Source organism: Eubalaena glacialis, chromosome 10 (genome assembly GCF_028564815.1).
Source record: "Eubalaena glacialis isolate mEubGla1 chromosome 10, mEubGla1.1.hap2.+ XY, whole genome shotgun sequence".
In the NCBI taxonomy this organism is placed as follows: Eukaryota; Metazoa; Chordata; class Mammalia; order Artiodactyla; family Balaenidae; genus Eubalaena; species Eubalaena glacialis.
Genome location: NC_083725.1, coordinates 121,625,190 through 121,637,275, shown reverse-complemented (window position 1 = coordinate 121,637,275; position 12,086 = coordinate 121,625,190). Strand labels below are relative to the sequence as shown.

Sequence of the window (12,086 nt, the reverse complement as noted above, 5' to 3'; positions counted from 1 at the left end):
GGCCTGGACCCCTGTCCAGCCCCAATGGCAGTCTCTGGACAGTGGAGTCTCGGCCCCCCTCTCGGGGCTCCCCACAGGGTGGTGGTCCCTTGTGCTCTGTTCACTCCTATGAGCTGGCAGCCCCCTGGGTACAGGGCCCTCCAGCAGGGTTTTTCCCTGAAGGTACCTGACCAAGAAGAAAAGGGAGGCCAAGGATGACCAGAGAGCTGGAGGGTGAGGCATCTGCTCAGGACCACCCCTGCCTGACCTCTGACCCCACAGGCCCGTCCAGCCACCTCCCATGCTGGACCCCTGCAGGTCTGAGAGCCCCGAGGGCTGCACCTTCCCGCTCTCCACCGCTCCCAGGCCGCCCGGGGCCCTGGCCTCCTTCCTCCGACCAGACTGGTGCTCTGGGTTTGACGGCTAACCGGTGGCCAGCGGGGGCTGCAGAGGGCGCTGAGCCAGGCCTGGAGAGCTCCCTGCCCCCAGCACTGTGGCCGCCTCTTGGCCCTCGAGCCCCAGTAGATGAGTGGAAGGGCCGGGGTGCTCGAGAGGGCCGTCCTGCTGACCCGCGCCCTTGGCCCAGGTGCGGGGAGGTCCCGCACACTTGGGCGCCCTGGGGCGGGGTCTGCTCTCAGTTAGCGGTTCCTGGATCCCCTTGACTCTCCCAGCCGTGCTCAGGAGCCCCGGGAGGTGGGGGCCCATGTTCGTGCACACGCGTCCTTGTGCCTGAGCCTGGGGTGTGGTGGGGAGCTGGTGGGTGGGCCTGGGGTCCTCAGGACGCCCTTGAGGAGCCCCTTCCTGCAGCAGGGCCCAGGCGGCGCAGCACCCTCAAGCACCCGCCGGGCAGGATTGCCTCTGTTCCTCCCGCAATTATCTGTGACGCTCTGTACTTTCCTTCTCTTGACGTGCGCCGTATTTGCTGCAAAGGCAATAATTAGAGGTGAAATCACAATTGGAAAATGAGCCTGAGCTGTTGGAGGGCAGGGTAATTAGGGCGGTCTTGGGCTTCCCTAGCAGGCCCTCCTGAGGGTGCACTCTGCTCCCTGCCTCCAGGGAAGTGGCAGGACTGCTTGGAACCCAAACCTCCCACCCCAGAGGACCCCGGGGCTACAGGAGACCAGCACAGCCAGGGCGGCCTGGAAGCTTCACCCAGGAGGGGCACCTCCACGCAGGGCTTTGAGGGGTGTGTAGGAGTCTGTGGGCAGAGGACTTTCGGGGAAAGAGGCAGCAAGTGGAGGAAGGTGAAGGCAGGGAGATAGCCACCAGAGTTCTAGGACACGGCCCAGGGCAGCCCCCTGCACCCCAGCCACGTGTCCTGGCCGGGGGCCCAGCCCGCAGGCCCGCTAGCAGCTCTGAGGGTGTGGCAGGCTCACGCCCTGATGGCATGGGGCTCATCCAGGGCACCTTGTCCACTGGGTCCTTTGTCCTCCTGGCCTTTCTGTGCACCAGCTGGTGATGGAGTTTCTCATCTGTGAAGTGAGGGTGGTAACGGTCCCCGATGTCACACGGCCCCAACGCCCGGTCAGCAGACTGGCTGCTGTGGTGGTCAGTGATGGGGGTGGTGGCAGCGGCCACTTAGTTTTCCACTTCCGGAGGGTCGCCTGCGTCCTTGTCCAGCTCCCTTTTGAGTTGAAGCTCACTTCCCTTTATTCCCCACGTGCCCGTGACCCCTGCCTCCTGAGGACACGCGTGTAGGGGTGTGTGTGCACAAGTGTGAGGCTCATCTGTGGTGCGTTTCTGGGCCATCTGTCCTGGGCATTAGGGACTTGGAGGGACTTGTGCCCCCGGGGAGCGGCCAGGCCGCCGTTGCTGCGGCTCCTCGAGGCCTGTGCACCTTGTCTGGGGGACTCGCCGGGCAGAAGCCTGCTTCTCACTCAGGCCTGCTCCTGCTGGGTTTCTGCGTCTGGGCCCAGAGCTGCCTGGTGCCGGGGTGGAGGGGTCAGTGCCAGGCCCGGTTCCCGTCCTGGAGGCCGTCCTGGAGGCCCTGGGCCACGGCTCTGAATTACAGACGCCGGTGACGCTCCTCCTGCTTCCCGGGGCCCGTTCTCTGTGCTCGGCTCCTGACCTGGAATCACAGGGCTCGGGCTCTGGATCAAAGGCAGCTGGTGATAGCGCCCAGGAGCCCGCAGCCCTTCCCGGGTGGGAGCCGGGGCTCAGCGGGTCCCCCTGTGGGACCTCTGTCCTTCCCTGAGCCGAGGAGCTTCGGGCCCCCAGGCTCAGGGCTCGGGGGTTCCACCAGGCCTGGTCCCCCGGCCCTCGTCCAGCCCCGCCTGCCGCTGCTCCTGCGTCTGGGGGGCACAGGTCACCTCCCGGCCGCCAGCGAGCCCACTGCCCACGGGGAGCAGGAAGGAGGAGGACGCGACACTGCTGGGAAGGTGTGACTGCTCGTGACCCCGAAGGCCTGATGAAGAGACGCGCCCTTTAGGGGAACGTGTTTTCCATGCATATGGCAAAGAATTCATTTCCCATAAAAAGCAAAGGGCTTTGCAAATTGGTAAGAGCCACCCCTCAGCAGCGTAAAAAAGGGCAAGTGCAAACCCGAGTGGTCGGAACCGTGAGACTGTGTCAAGGTCGTAACTAAAGCAGCAGCAACAGAGTCGGCAAAGTGTGAATGAAACTGAGAGGCGTTCAGCGCTCCACATCCCTCAAGACCCAGCAGAGGTCGTGGGCAGGCTGCAGTGCCGTCCTGCGCTGCATCCAGGGGCCCGAATGCCAGAGGCCGCCCGGACCATGGTGGTCACCTCCGTGCCCATCGGGGAACACAGGCCACCGCGGGGAACGTCCAGGTCGGGCCCAGGCTTGGGAGGGGAGAGTGCAGGGCGTCTCGGTCTGAGGCCACAGAGGGTCCAGCGGAGGGCAGGAGGCCAGGGGGCAGTGACCAGGACCGCGGCTCCCTGCAGCGTGGTGATGACAGCAGAGGTGAATCGGCGGAGTGTCCTGTCCCGCGGGAGATGCAGGGAGGCGGGCTGCGGGGCCGCAGCTGCCGGGGGAGGGGCCTTGGGCCTGTGCCGGTGTCCTGTGCCGGGAGAGCAGGGAGCTGGACACAGGTGTCGGGGGCACCTTGTCCAGGGGTCCGAAGGCCAAGAGGAGGGTGACGGGTGGGGGAGGGGCCTGTGGGACCTGAGGGCACACTGGCTCCCCTGCCGAGGGGCCGAGCTCTGGCTAAGGTCTGGGGAAGGGACTCCAGGTGTCGCTGGCCGGGGAGTGAGGGCCCGAGGCCCAGGCTGGAGGGGCAGAGGGCCAGCATGTAGCGTGGGGCAGAGTGACCACACTGGGGACAGCCTCTGGCCAGCGACCAGGGAGCGTGGGAGGGCAGACGTTGGCCTGGGGTTGGCCCAAGACACGCTGGGGGGGCAGGGGCACAGGATCCCGGCGCTGAGTGAGGGGCCGGGTTTGGGTGCGGGAGGGGCCCTGCTGGTCAGGCCTGGGCGGTGGCCGGACGGGGTCTGAGGGCTCCCCTCGCCCCCAGGCCTCGTGAAGCTGGGGATTCACTGTGTCACGTGCCAGAAGGTGGCTGTCAAGATCGTCAACCGCGAGAAGCTCAGCGAGTCTGTACTGATGAAGGTGAGCATGGGGCGCGGGCGGGGGCAGGTGGGGAGTGCCCAGTGGGCGGGGTGGAGCCAGGCTGCAGGCGAGCCAGCCTGGGAAGGGGGGTTCCTGCTGGGTCCTGCTGTCCCATCTGTTGAGAGGGCTGGCTGGCCTCAGTTTCCCCCATTAGAATCAGGAGGAGACCCTGTCTCTGAGGGAGAAGAGGAAGTGCCAGGTCCCAGGAGGCCTCGCAGCCCCTCCTCCTCCCCGCTCCCCCCATCTCAGCCCCCCCTACCCCAGCCCTGGTGGAGTCCGGTCCCCTTAGGGACTGAAGCAGACCCCACGTGACTGGAGGACTCTGGGTGGGACCAGACACTCAGCGGGGAGGGGGCCGCCCAGGCTCTGTTCCCCGTCTGTCTGGGCTCATCTGTCCAAAAGGCTGTCAACTCAGCGGGCAGGGGTGAGGGGCGGAGGGGGAGCAGGCCTGGCCCTCCAGGCACACGGGGGCAGGAAAGCAGGAGGGCCGTGGTGGGTGCCGGCCAGTGACACAGTGAGGACCCCAATGGCCGGTGGGGGCAGGGGGGGACCGGGTGGGCCCAGCTGGGGAACCCTGGGGGATGCGCCACGGGCTGTTTTTTTTTTTTTTAATTAATTTTTTTATTTTTGGCTGTGTTGGGTCTTCGTTTCTGTGCGAGGGCTTTCTCTAGTTGCGGCGAGCGGGGGCCACTCTTCATCGCGGTGCGCGGGCCTCTCACTGTCGCGGCCTCTCTTGTTGCGGAGCACAGGCTCCAGACGCGCAGGCTCAGTAGTTGTGGCTCACGGGCCCAGTTGCTCCGCGGCATGTGGGATCCTCCCAGACCAGGGCTCGAACCCGTGTCCCCTACATTGGCAGGCGGATTCTCAACCACTGTGTCACCAGGGAAGCCCCCACGGGCTGGTTTTAAGGGGAGGCGGCAGTCGTTTGGATGGGGTGGGGGCAGTGCTGGTGGGAGGTTGGCAGATTCCCATCCTGCCTTGGCCAGCGCCCGGCTTGGGGGCGGGGTCTTACGTGTCAGTTTGGGGCGCTAAGGTCAAGAGGCCACGACATATCTGAGTGGGGAGACAGGAGCTATCTCAGTGGAAGTGGACCTGGGGGTGTAACCGGGCCCCCCCCCCAGAGGCCTGGCAGGGCCGGAGCGCAGCTGGGGGAGGGGCAGGGAGGTGGCCCACGGGGTGGAGATGCCGGTGCAAGGCTGGACCTGCCCCAGGGCCCAGTGCTGCCCCCAGGAGCCCAGCATCCCGGGGGCTCTGTGACCCCACAGCCTGGACGGGCGGGTGGGCGGCGCACGGGTGGGGGCATGAGCCCGGCCTGCCGTGACGGCGCCCCCTTGCCCGCAGGTGGAACGGGAGATCGCCATCCTGAAGCTGATCGAGCACCCCCACGTCCTCAAGCTGCATGACGTCTATGAAAACAAAAAATATTTGTAGGTATTGCTGGGTCCGGAGAGCTGGGGGGCGGGGGGGGCGTCCCAGGAGGGGGTCTGAAGGACAGGCTGTGGCGGTCACTGCTCCTCGACCAGGTCCAGGGCTGGTCAGCGGGGACTTGCAGAGTCACTGGCTTGAGGATGGGACCTTCTTGGGGAGCGGACTTGGTGGGGGGGTTGTCGAGGGGCAGGAGCAACTCAGACCCTTTCTCCCGGCCCCAGTGAGCCTCAGGACCCCGCCGCTCTGCCGGGGGCTCCCATGGACCCCTTGCCAAGCCCCTTGGAGCCCCCGTGTTCTCCCTCGTGTGGGTGGGGACCCCAGGCCGGCCGACCGCACTCTCGCCACGCCAGGCCCCTCACCCAGCCTGCTGTCGGGATGCTGAGCGTGGCTGACCTCCTGTCACCACCGAGGCAACTGAGGCTGGCGGACGTCTCCCCGTGTGGGCAGCCCCCCACGTCCCCCGCTGTGTGGCCTCAGCGAGCTCCCCCGGGGGTGTGGTCGGCTGCTCACAGGGTCCCCTCGGGGGAGTCAGCTCTGCCGCTGCCCCGTGTGTGGCCGTAGGAAAGGCCTGGCTGCTGGGCCGCGTCCCTCAGGGAGGGGTTCTGCCAGAGCGTTCCTCGGGACGCGCAGCTGAGCGAGGGGGCGTGGGCAGGGGGCTGGCCTGGCACGGTCCCCGCAGGCCCACTGCCCCAGGGGCCCTCAAGGCCTCGAGCTGGGCCTTGGTGGGCCTCTGATGCAGGCTGGCCTTAGCCCCTGCAGCGCTGTCTCGGGCAGGGGAGGTGGGGGCAGGAAGTGGCCCTGGGGGAGCAGGGGGCCCGGGTTCAGCCCCAGCCCCTCCAACAAGCAGCGCCCGCTCTCGGGCCTCCCTCTCCTCCTGTGCCAGCCGGGGACCCCGCGCTGCACGAATGCCCAACTCTGAGTGTTTAACTGCAGATGGGATGACAAGAGCCACCCCCCATGGGGGCCCTGAGAAGAGCAGGGCACTGGTTACCATGGGATCGGGGGTGGGAGGCAGGTGGTGGTCCTGGGCCCCCGACACTGGTGAGCTGAAGCCGCCATCGGGACCGCCGTGAGGGGCACAGGCCCACGTGGCGACCCACCTGGCAGTGTCTTGATGACACCCCATGAGTTTGGGGTACGGGCGGGTGCTGGGCAGGCCTTGCCCACCTCTGCACACAGGAGACCGGTCGCACCGCCTCCTCCTGTTCAGATACTTGTGGGGGTGCCAGGCAGGGGGAGAGGCCCCCAGGAGGCCCCCAGGAGGGGCAGGAAGCAGGGAGGGGCCCGGACAGCAGGCCGGGGGGGGCGCAGCCGAGCAGAGGCGGGGTGACAGGAACAGGATGCTGGGAGCATGGTGGGCAGTGGCCGGCCTTGGTGCTGCTGGGCCCAGCGCCCTCCCGGGGTCCCAAGGCGGCCCAGGGAGCCTGGAGGCAGGGGAGCAGGCAGGGGACCTCCGCCACCGAGGTTGGGGCACCGCTGGGCCTGTGCTGTGGCTGCCTGCTCAGGAGCAGGGCAGGTCCCCTGGGACTGGCCCCGCCTCTGCTCGAACCCCACCCAGTTTCCCCACCCTGTGTCTCCAGCCGTTTCCTCCCCCCAATCCCTCCTCTCTGCAGACAGGCTGCCCCCCTTCCCCCCGCTCCAGCCCCTCGTTTCCTGCAAGACCAGCTCCTGATACAGCCCCCCGAGGCCCACACCCTCATCCTCGCCAGCCCTGGTCCCACACGTCCCCTGTCACCCACCTCCCCTCCCCAAGCCACCGCAGCCCACCAGGACCACCCCTCCCTGGCTCCCATCTGGGGCTCCTCGGGGCCTGTGCTCAGCCCTCCAGGCCCAGCTCCCCTGAGGCCCGCAGGCATCCGTGTCCACGTGTCTTGGACCACCCCCCGCCCCACCCTAGAAACCAGCCCCTCAGGTTCCACCCCAGGGAGGCTCAGCTTGGACACAGCCCACTTCTCACTGCAGAGGGGCGTGGGGTCCCCATGGAACCCGGGGCGCCGTGGGAAGCCCACCCCTCCAGTGGCTCACCCCTGCCCTTCGGCATCACCCCAGCCGTGTTGAGCCAAGCTGGGGGCACTCACCACCTGCCTTCTGGCCACACCCACCCAGACCCTCGTCCCACCCCCGCCCCCCTCTCTTCCGAGACCAGCTGAGCCCTGTCCCCCACCCATGCCTTTTTGAGGTCTGTCCTGCTGGCCAGGGCTTCCTGAGGGCCTGAGTGTCCGATGTGTCCCCCCTCCTCTGGGAGCCCAGCCTGGGGTGGCCAGGGAGGGCCTGGAAGGGCCAAGCCTCAGGCTCGCAAGACGGTCAGCAACTGCAGTGCCCCTCTCGCCTTGGGGCCCAGTGTGGCCCTGCTCCTCTGGACCTGCTTCCCTGGAGGCGGGCGGGGACCCCACCCGCTGAGGGTGCCCAGTGCCGGGACGTGGTGGAGGATGGCGCCGGGATGGGGTGGTGGTCCACCGCCTCTGGCCAGCGGTGCCCTGGCTGGGTGCGCCCACCCGACGCCCGCCCGTCCCCCGCAGATACCTGGTGCTAGAACACGTGTCTGGTGGGGAGCTCTTCGACTACCTTGTCAAGAAGGGGAGGCTGACCCCCAAAGAGGCTAGAAAGTTCTTCCGGCAGATCATCTCTGCGCTAGACTTCTGCCACAGTCACTCCATATGGTGCGTCCCCCACCCCTCCAGGTGCCCTGTCCCCCACCAGGTAGCCCCTGTCCCTGCAGGTGTGCCTCCCCCAACTCTTGCACTACCCCCGTTCCCCCTGGATCAGGCAGTATATCCTCTACTGGCCCCCCAGCCCAGGGGCATCAGAAAGCTTTCTGCCAGGTGCCCATGCAAGTCTCCTTGGTTTTTTCAGGGGTCCTGGGGTCAGGGCACCTTCGGTCTGGGGGCCTCAGGTTGGCCTCGGCCCAGAGCAGGTGTGGTGGGGGAAGCAGCGAAGGGGAACGGGACCCCAGGGAGCAAAGCAGAGCTTGCCCGTTGCTGGCGGAGTCCCTGTCCCTCTATCCTGCCACACTGCAGCCGGCTGCCCCGTAGGAGACTTCCGATTGGCTGCTGGTGACATCACCAGGCAGCGCTGCCATTGGCCTCATGTTGTGAGGGCAGGGTTTCGGGAGGGGCGGCAGCTCCCACCCCTGTCAGCCTCAGTCCCGCCTTCCTTCCCAGCCACCGGGATCTGAAACCAGAAAACCTTCTGCTGGACGAGAAGAATAACATCAGGGTCGCAGACTTCGGCATGGCGTCGCTGCAGGTTGGCGACAGCCTGCTGGAGACTAGCTGCGGGTGAGCTGTGCCCGGGACCGGCTGCCGGTTCTCCATAGGCCAGGAACAGTGGCCAGGGGCTGCTGCCCCGGAAGGCCTGGCCTGCTGCCCCGCCCACAGCCTGGCCCCGCGGCTGCCCAGCCAGGTGGCCCCGCAACCCCGGGGCCCCCCAGCACCCCACAGCCTGGGCTAGAGGCAGGGCCCCGGCTCTGCTCCTGGCACTGTCTCCCCAGTGCAGTTCAGTGAGGGGCTGCAGGCGACCCGCCTGGCCCATTACATCCCTCGGCTCTGTGGCCAGGCTCAGAAAGGCCGGTCTTGCCCTGGGAGCTCCCTGCCCTGCTTGGGAGTGAGGCTGGCATGCCAGCTTCCTGCTCCGTGCACTCTCATGGGGGTGCCGGGGCTGGAACCCTGGACATGCCTCATGGTCCCGCCTCTGGTGACCACATTTCCTTGGGCAGGGCAGGTGGGCAGACAGCCTGGAGCAGAGTGGGCCCCTGGGTCCCAGGCCTGGGCCTCCCCCAGGAGCATGCAGGGGGGATTAGGTTGTGAGGGAATCGGCACCAAAGCCCTGGGGCCTCCTGGTGGGCCTGAGAATCCCACAGTGGGGCATCCGCCCCAGGCAGAGTTTGCGGTGGCGGGGGGAGCGGGGAGGACCCCTCCCTCCATCTCCACCTGCTGCGGTCCTGGGGGCAGTCCAGAAGTCCAGGGGGCGGGACGACTGGGTGCACGGTGGGTCCTGAGTCTCCTGCCCTGACTGCTGCCTTTGCCTTCAGGTCCCCCCACTATGCCTGCCCGGAGGTGATCCGGGTAAGTAGCCACCCCACCACGCGCCCCCACCCTGGTCCCTGTCCCGCCTAGGGGGCCTCCCTGCCCCGGAGATCGTGGACCCCCAGGCCGGGGCCTGGCCGCCTGTCCTTGGCGCCGCCCACGGGGCCAGCTCCTCCCAGACGTTCCCCCTGGGCCCCTCGGTCCCGCAAAGCCCCCGGCCCTGCGCCCGCACCAACCCCAGTGCTGTCCGCAGGGAGAGAAGTACGATGGCCGCAAGGCAGACGTGTGGAGCTGCGGCGTGATTCTGTTCGCCCTGCTTGTGGTGAGGCTCCCCCCGCCCCTCCCCCGCCCCCATCCCGCCCCCATCCCGCCCCCTCGTCGGTCCGCCCCCGCGGTGACCCGGTCCCGCCGGCAGGGGGCGCTGCCCTTCGACGACGACAACCTGCGGCAGCTGCTGGAGAAGGTGAAGCGGGGCGTGTTCCACATGCCGCACTTCATCCCGCCCGACTGCCAGAGCCTGCTGCGCGGCATGATCGAGGTGGACGCCACGCGGCGCCTCACGGTGCGTCCCTCCTCCCCCAGAGCTCGCACGGGCGCGGGGCGGAGGCCGCGGGCGCGCGAGGGCACAGGCATGGGCGCGTGCCCGGCGTGAACGTGCGCAGGTGGTGGGTGCGCGCGCCCAGGGCCGTCCGCGCGCGAGTGCGGTCCAGGAGCGCGGAGTCTCTCCCGCCGTCCGGGGCCTGCCCTGTACGCGAGAATAGTGCCTCATGACCGACTCCAGTGGCCAGGGGGGCCAGGGTCTGAGGGAAGCCCCCGCTTCTGAAAGAAGCCCCAGCCAGCCGTCTCTGGTCTCGTCTGGGCTCGGTTCGTGCCAGGATGTCAGGTCCCCCGGGCAGGGGCAGCAGGACTGCCCAAGAGGCCGCCCTCCCCAAGCAAGCCCCCCAAGTCAGGGTGGAGAGCGGGGTAGCCCCGAGCCTCCCGCTCACACCTGCACCCAGCCCCTCCCGCACAGGTGGGCTGAGCCCTGGCTGTTTCCCCGCTGCTGTCCTCCCTCAGGCCTCCCGCCCTGAGCCCCGGGGGCTCCTGCTTCCCACCCCCCCACCCGCTCCCTCGGCCCCTGCCTGCAGCCCGCACTCTCCCCAGCTCTCTGCTGTCTCTAGGGTGGCGTTTTCTCTTCCACTTGAGATGGGCAGGGTCAGGGGTGCTAGCCTGGAGCCCCCCCGTGCTCTCCCCACTCTCCATCCTCCTGCAACACCTCCCCCTCCTCCAGGCTCTCCCTCCCCCTCTGGGTCCTCCCTGTGGCTCCGTACCTGTCCCCTCCCCCCCTCCTCCCCCCTCCCCCATTCTCCTGCTCTCTCCACACTCAGGCCCCCACCTCCCTGCTCCCGCTCCCGCTGGCCTCCTAACGTGGCCTCTGCTCCTTCCTTGTACTAACTCCCTGTTTCTCTTTCCTTGTAGCTAGAGCACATTCAGAAACACATTTGGTATATGTAAGTAGCTTTTCCTCCCCGCATCGCCTGCTTTGCCTGCCGCTGTGGCCTGGAGGGCCTGTTAGGGAAGGCGGGGCGGGGGGGCGCGAGGCCCAGCGCAGGCTTGCCTCCAGCCTCGGGCCACCCGGCCAGCTCTCGGGGCCCCTGGGCCGGCCTGCGCTGGGCACATGCAGGACGCAGGAGGTGTGCAGGGGCTGGGCGCAGGGAGAGCAGCCAGACTCGGGGCCCCAGGGAGGGGAGGGGGCGGAGGAGCCTGGGGCTGGGCCAGAGGTGAGTGAGTGGCGGCGGCGCCCTGTCACCCACAGAGGAGGCAAGAACGAGCCCGAGCCGGAGCAGCCCGTCCCCCGCAAGGTGCAGCTCCGCTCGCTGCCCAGCCTGGAGGACATCGACCCCGACGTGCTGGACAGCATGCACTCGCTGGGCTGCTTCCGGGACCGCAACAAGCTGCTGCAGGACCTGCTGTCCGAGGAGTGCGTCCGGGAGCCGCGCCGGGCCAGGGGGCGGGGGGGCCGTGGTGGAGTCTGTGGGTGGGAACAGCGCCCTCCAGGAACCCCCATCCACCCTTCCTGGCGCCTCTCGCCCGCTGCAGGGAGAACCAGGAGAAGATGATTTATTTTCTCCTCCTGGACCGGAAAGAAAGGTATCCGAGCCACGAGGACGAGGACCTGCCGCCCAGGAACGAGATAGGTACAAGGTCCCAGGGTGGCCCGGCCCATGCTGTCCCCTCCAGGCCGCCTGGCCCTGACCCCCATCTGCACGCAGACCCTCCCCGGAAGCGTGTGGACTCCCCAATGCTGAACCGGCACGGCAAGCGGCGGCCTGAGCGCAAGTCCATGGAGGTGCTGAGCGTGACGGACGGCGGCTCCCCGGTGCCTGCGCGGCGGGCCATCGAGATGGCCCAGCACGGCCAGAGGTGCGTGCCTGCTGGGAGGGCCCAGCGCTCCGCCGCCTGGTGCCCCGGCCCAGTCAGCGACGGTGCCCCTCACGGGCTGTGCTGGGCCTGGCCTGGCTCTTCTCTGCACCCCCGGCCCTGGGGCTGGGCTAAGGCCACTGGGCAGGGCTGGACTGCATGGGCTGCACTGGCTGCATTGAGCTGAGCTGGGCTAGGCTGCCCTGGGAAGGGCTGGGCTGGGCAGAGCTGGCTGAGCTGGGCTGAGGTAGGCTGCACTGGGCAGGGCAGGTCTGGACTGGGCTGGACTGAGCTGAAGTAGGTTGATCTGGGCTGAACTCTGGGCTGGGCTGGGCTGGACTGAGCTGGCCAAGGCTTTGCTTTGTTGGCCTGGGTTAAACTGGGCTGGGTCAGGCCATCCCGGACAGGCCTGGGCTGAGCTGGGCTGGAGTGGGTTAGACTGAGCAGGTCTAAACTGAGCTGAGCTGGACTTAAGTGGGCTGAGCTGGGCTGCTCAGAGGTCAAGCTGTGTTCAGAGCTGCAGCCCAGTAGGCTTATCCCTGATTGATGCTGAGCCCATGTTTGGGTCACTTGTGGCAGTGCAGGGGTCAGGGACGTGGAATTTTGGGGCAGGGCGGTGGGTAAGGAGCAGGTCTGGGCTATCCAAACAGACCCCCCGCCCGCCCCGCCCCGGAGGAAGGAAGGGCA

At 67.9% G+C, this 12,086-nt stretch overlaps 1 protein-coding gene across 3 annotated transcripts in view; it reads left to right on the top strand.

Moving 5' to 3' along the window:
- BRSK2 (BR serine/threonine kinase 2) overlaps positions 1–12,086 on the top strand; it is a 63,832-nt gene that overhangs the window by 37,435 nt on the left and 14,311 nt on the right. For all 3 annotated transcript variants that reach the window (XM_061203923.1, XM_061203920.1, XM_061203921.1), the window contains exons 2-12: positions 3,452–3,546; positions 4,888–4,973; positions 7,494–7,634; positions 8,136–8,252; positions 9,005–9,038; positions 9,253–9,321; positions 9,415–9,561; positions 10,458–10,489; positions 10,795–10,959; positions 11,079–11,176; positions 11,252–11,402. In XM_061203923.1, the coding sequence (XP_061059906.1) occupies positions 3,452–3,546; positions 4,888–4,973; positions 7,494–7,634; positions 8,136–8,252; positions 9,005–9,038; positions 9,253–9,321; positions 9,415–9,561; positions 10,458–10,489; positions 10,795–10,959; positions 11,079–11,176; positions 11,252–11,402 (1,135 nt within the window). The remainder of the gene's footprint in view (positions 1–3,451; positions 3,547–4,887; positions 4,974–7,493; positions 7,635–8,135; positions 8,253–9,004; positions 9,039–9,252; positions 9,322–9,414; positions 9,562–10,457; positions 10,490–10,794; positions 10,960–11,078; positions 11,177–11,251; positions 11,403–12,086) is intronic.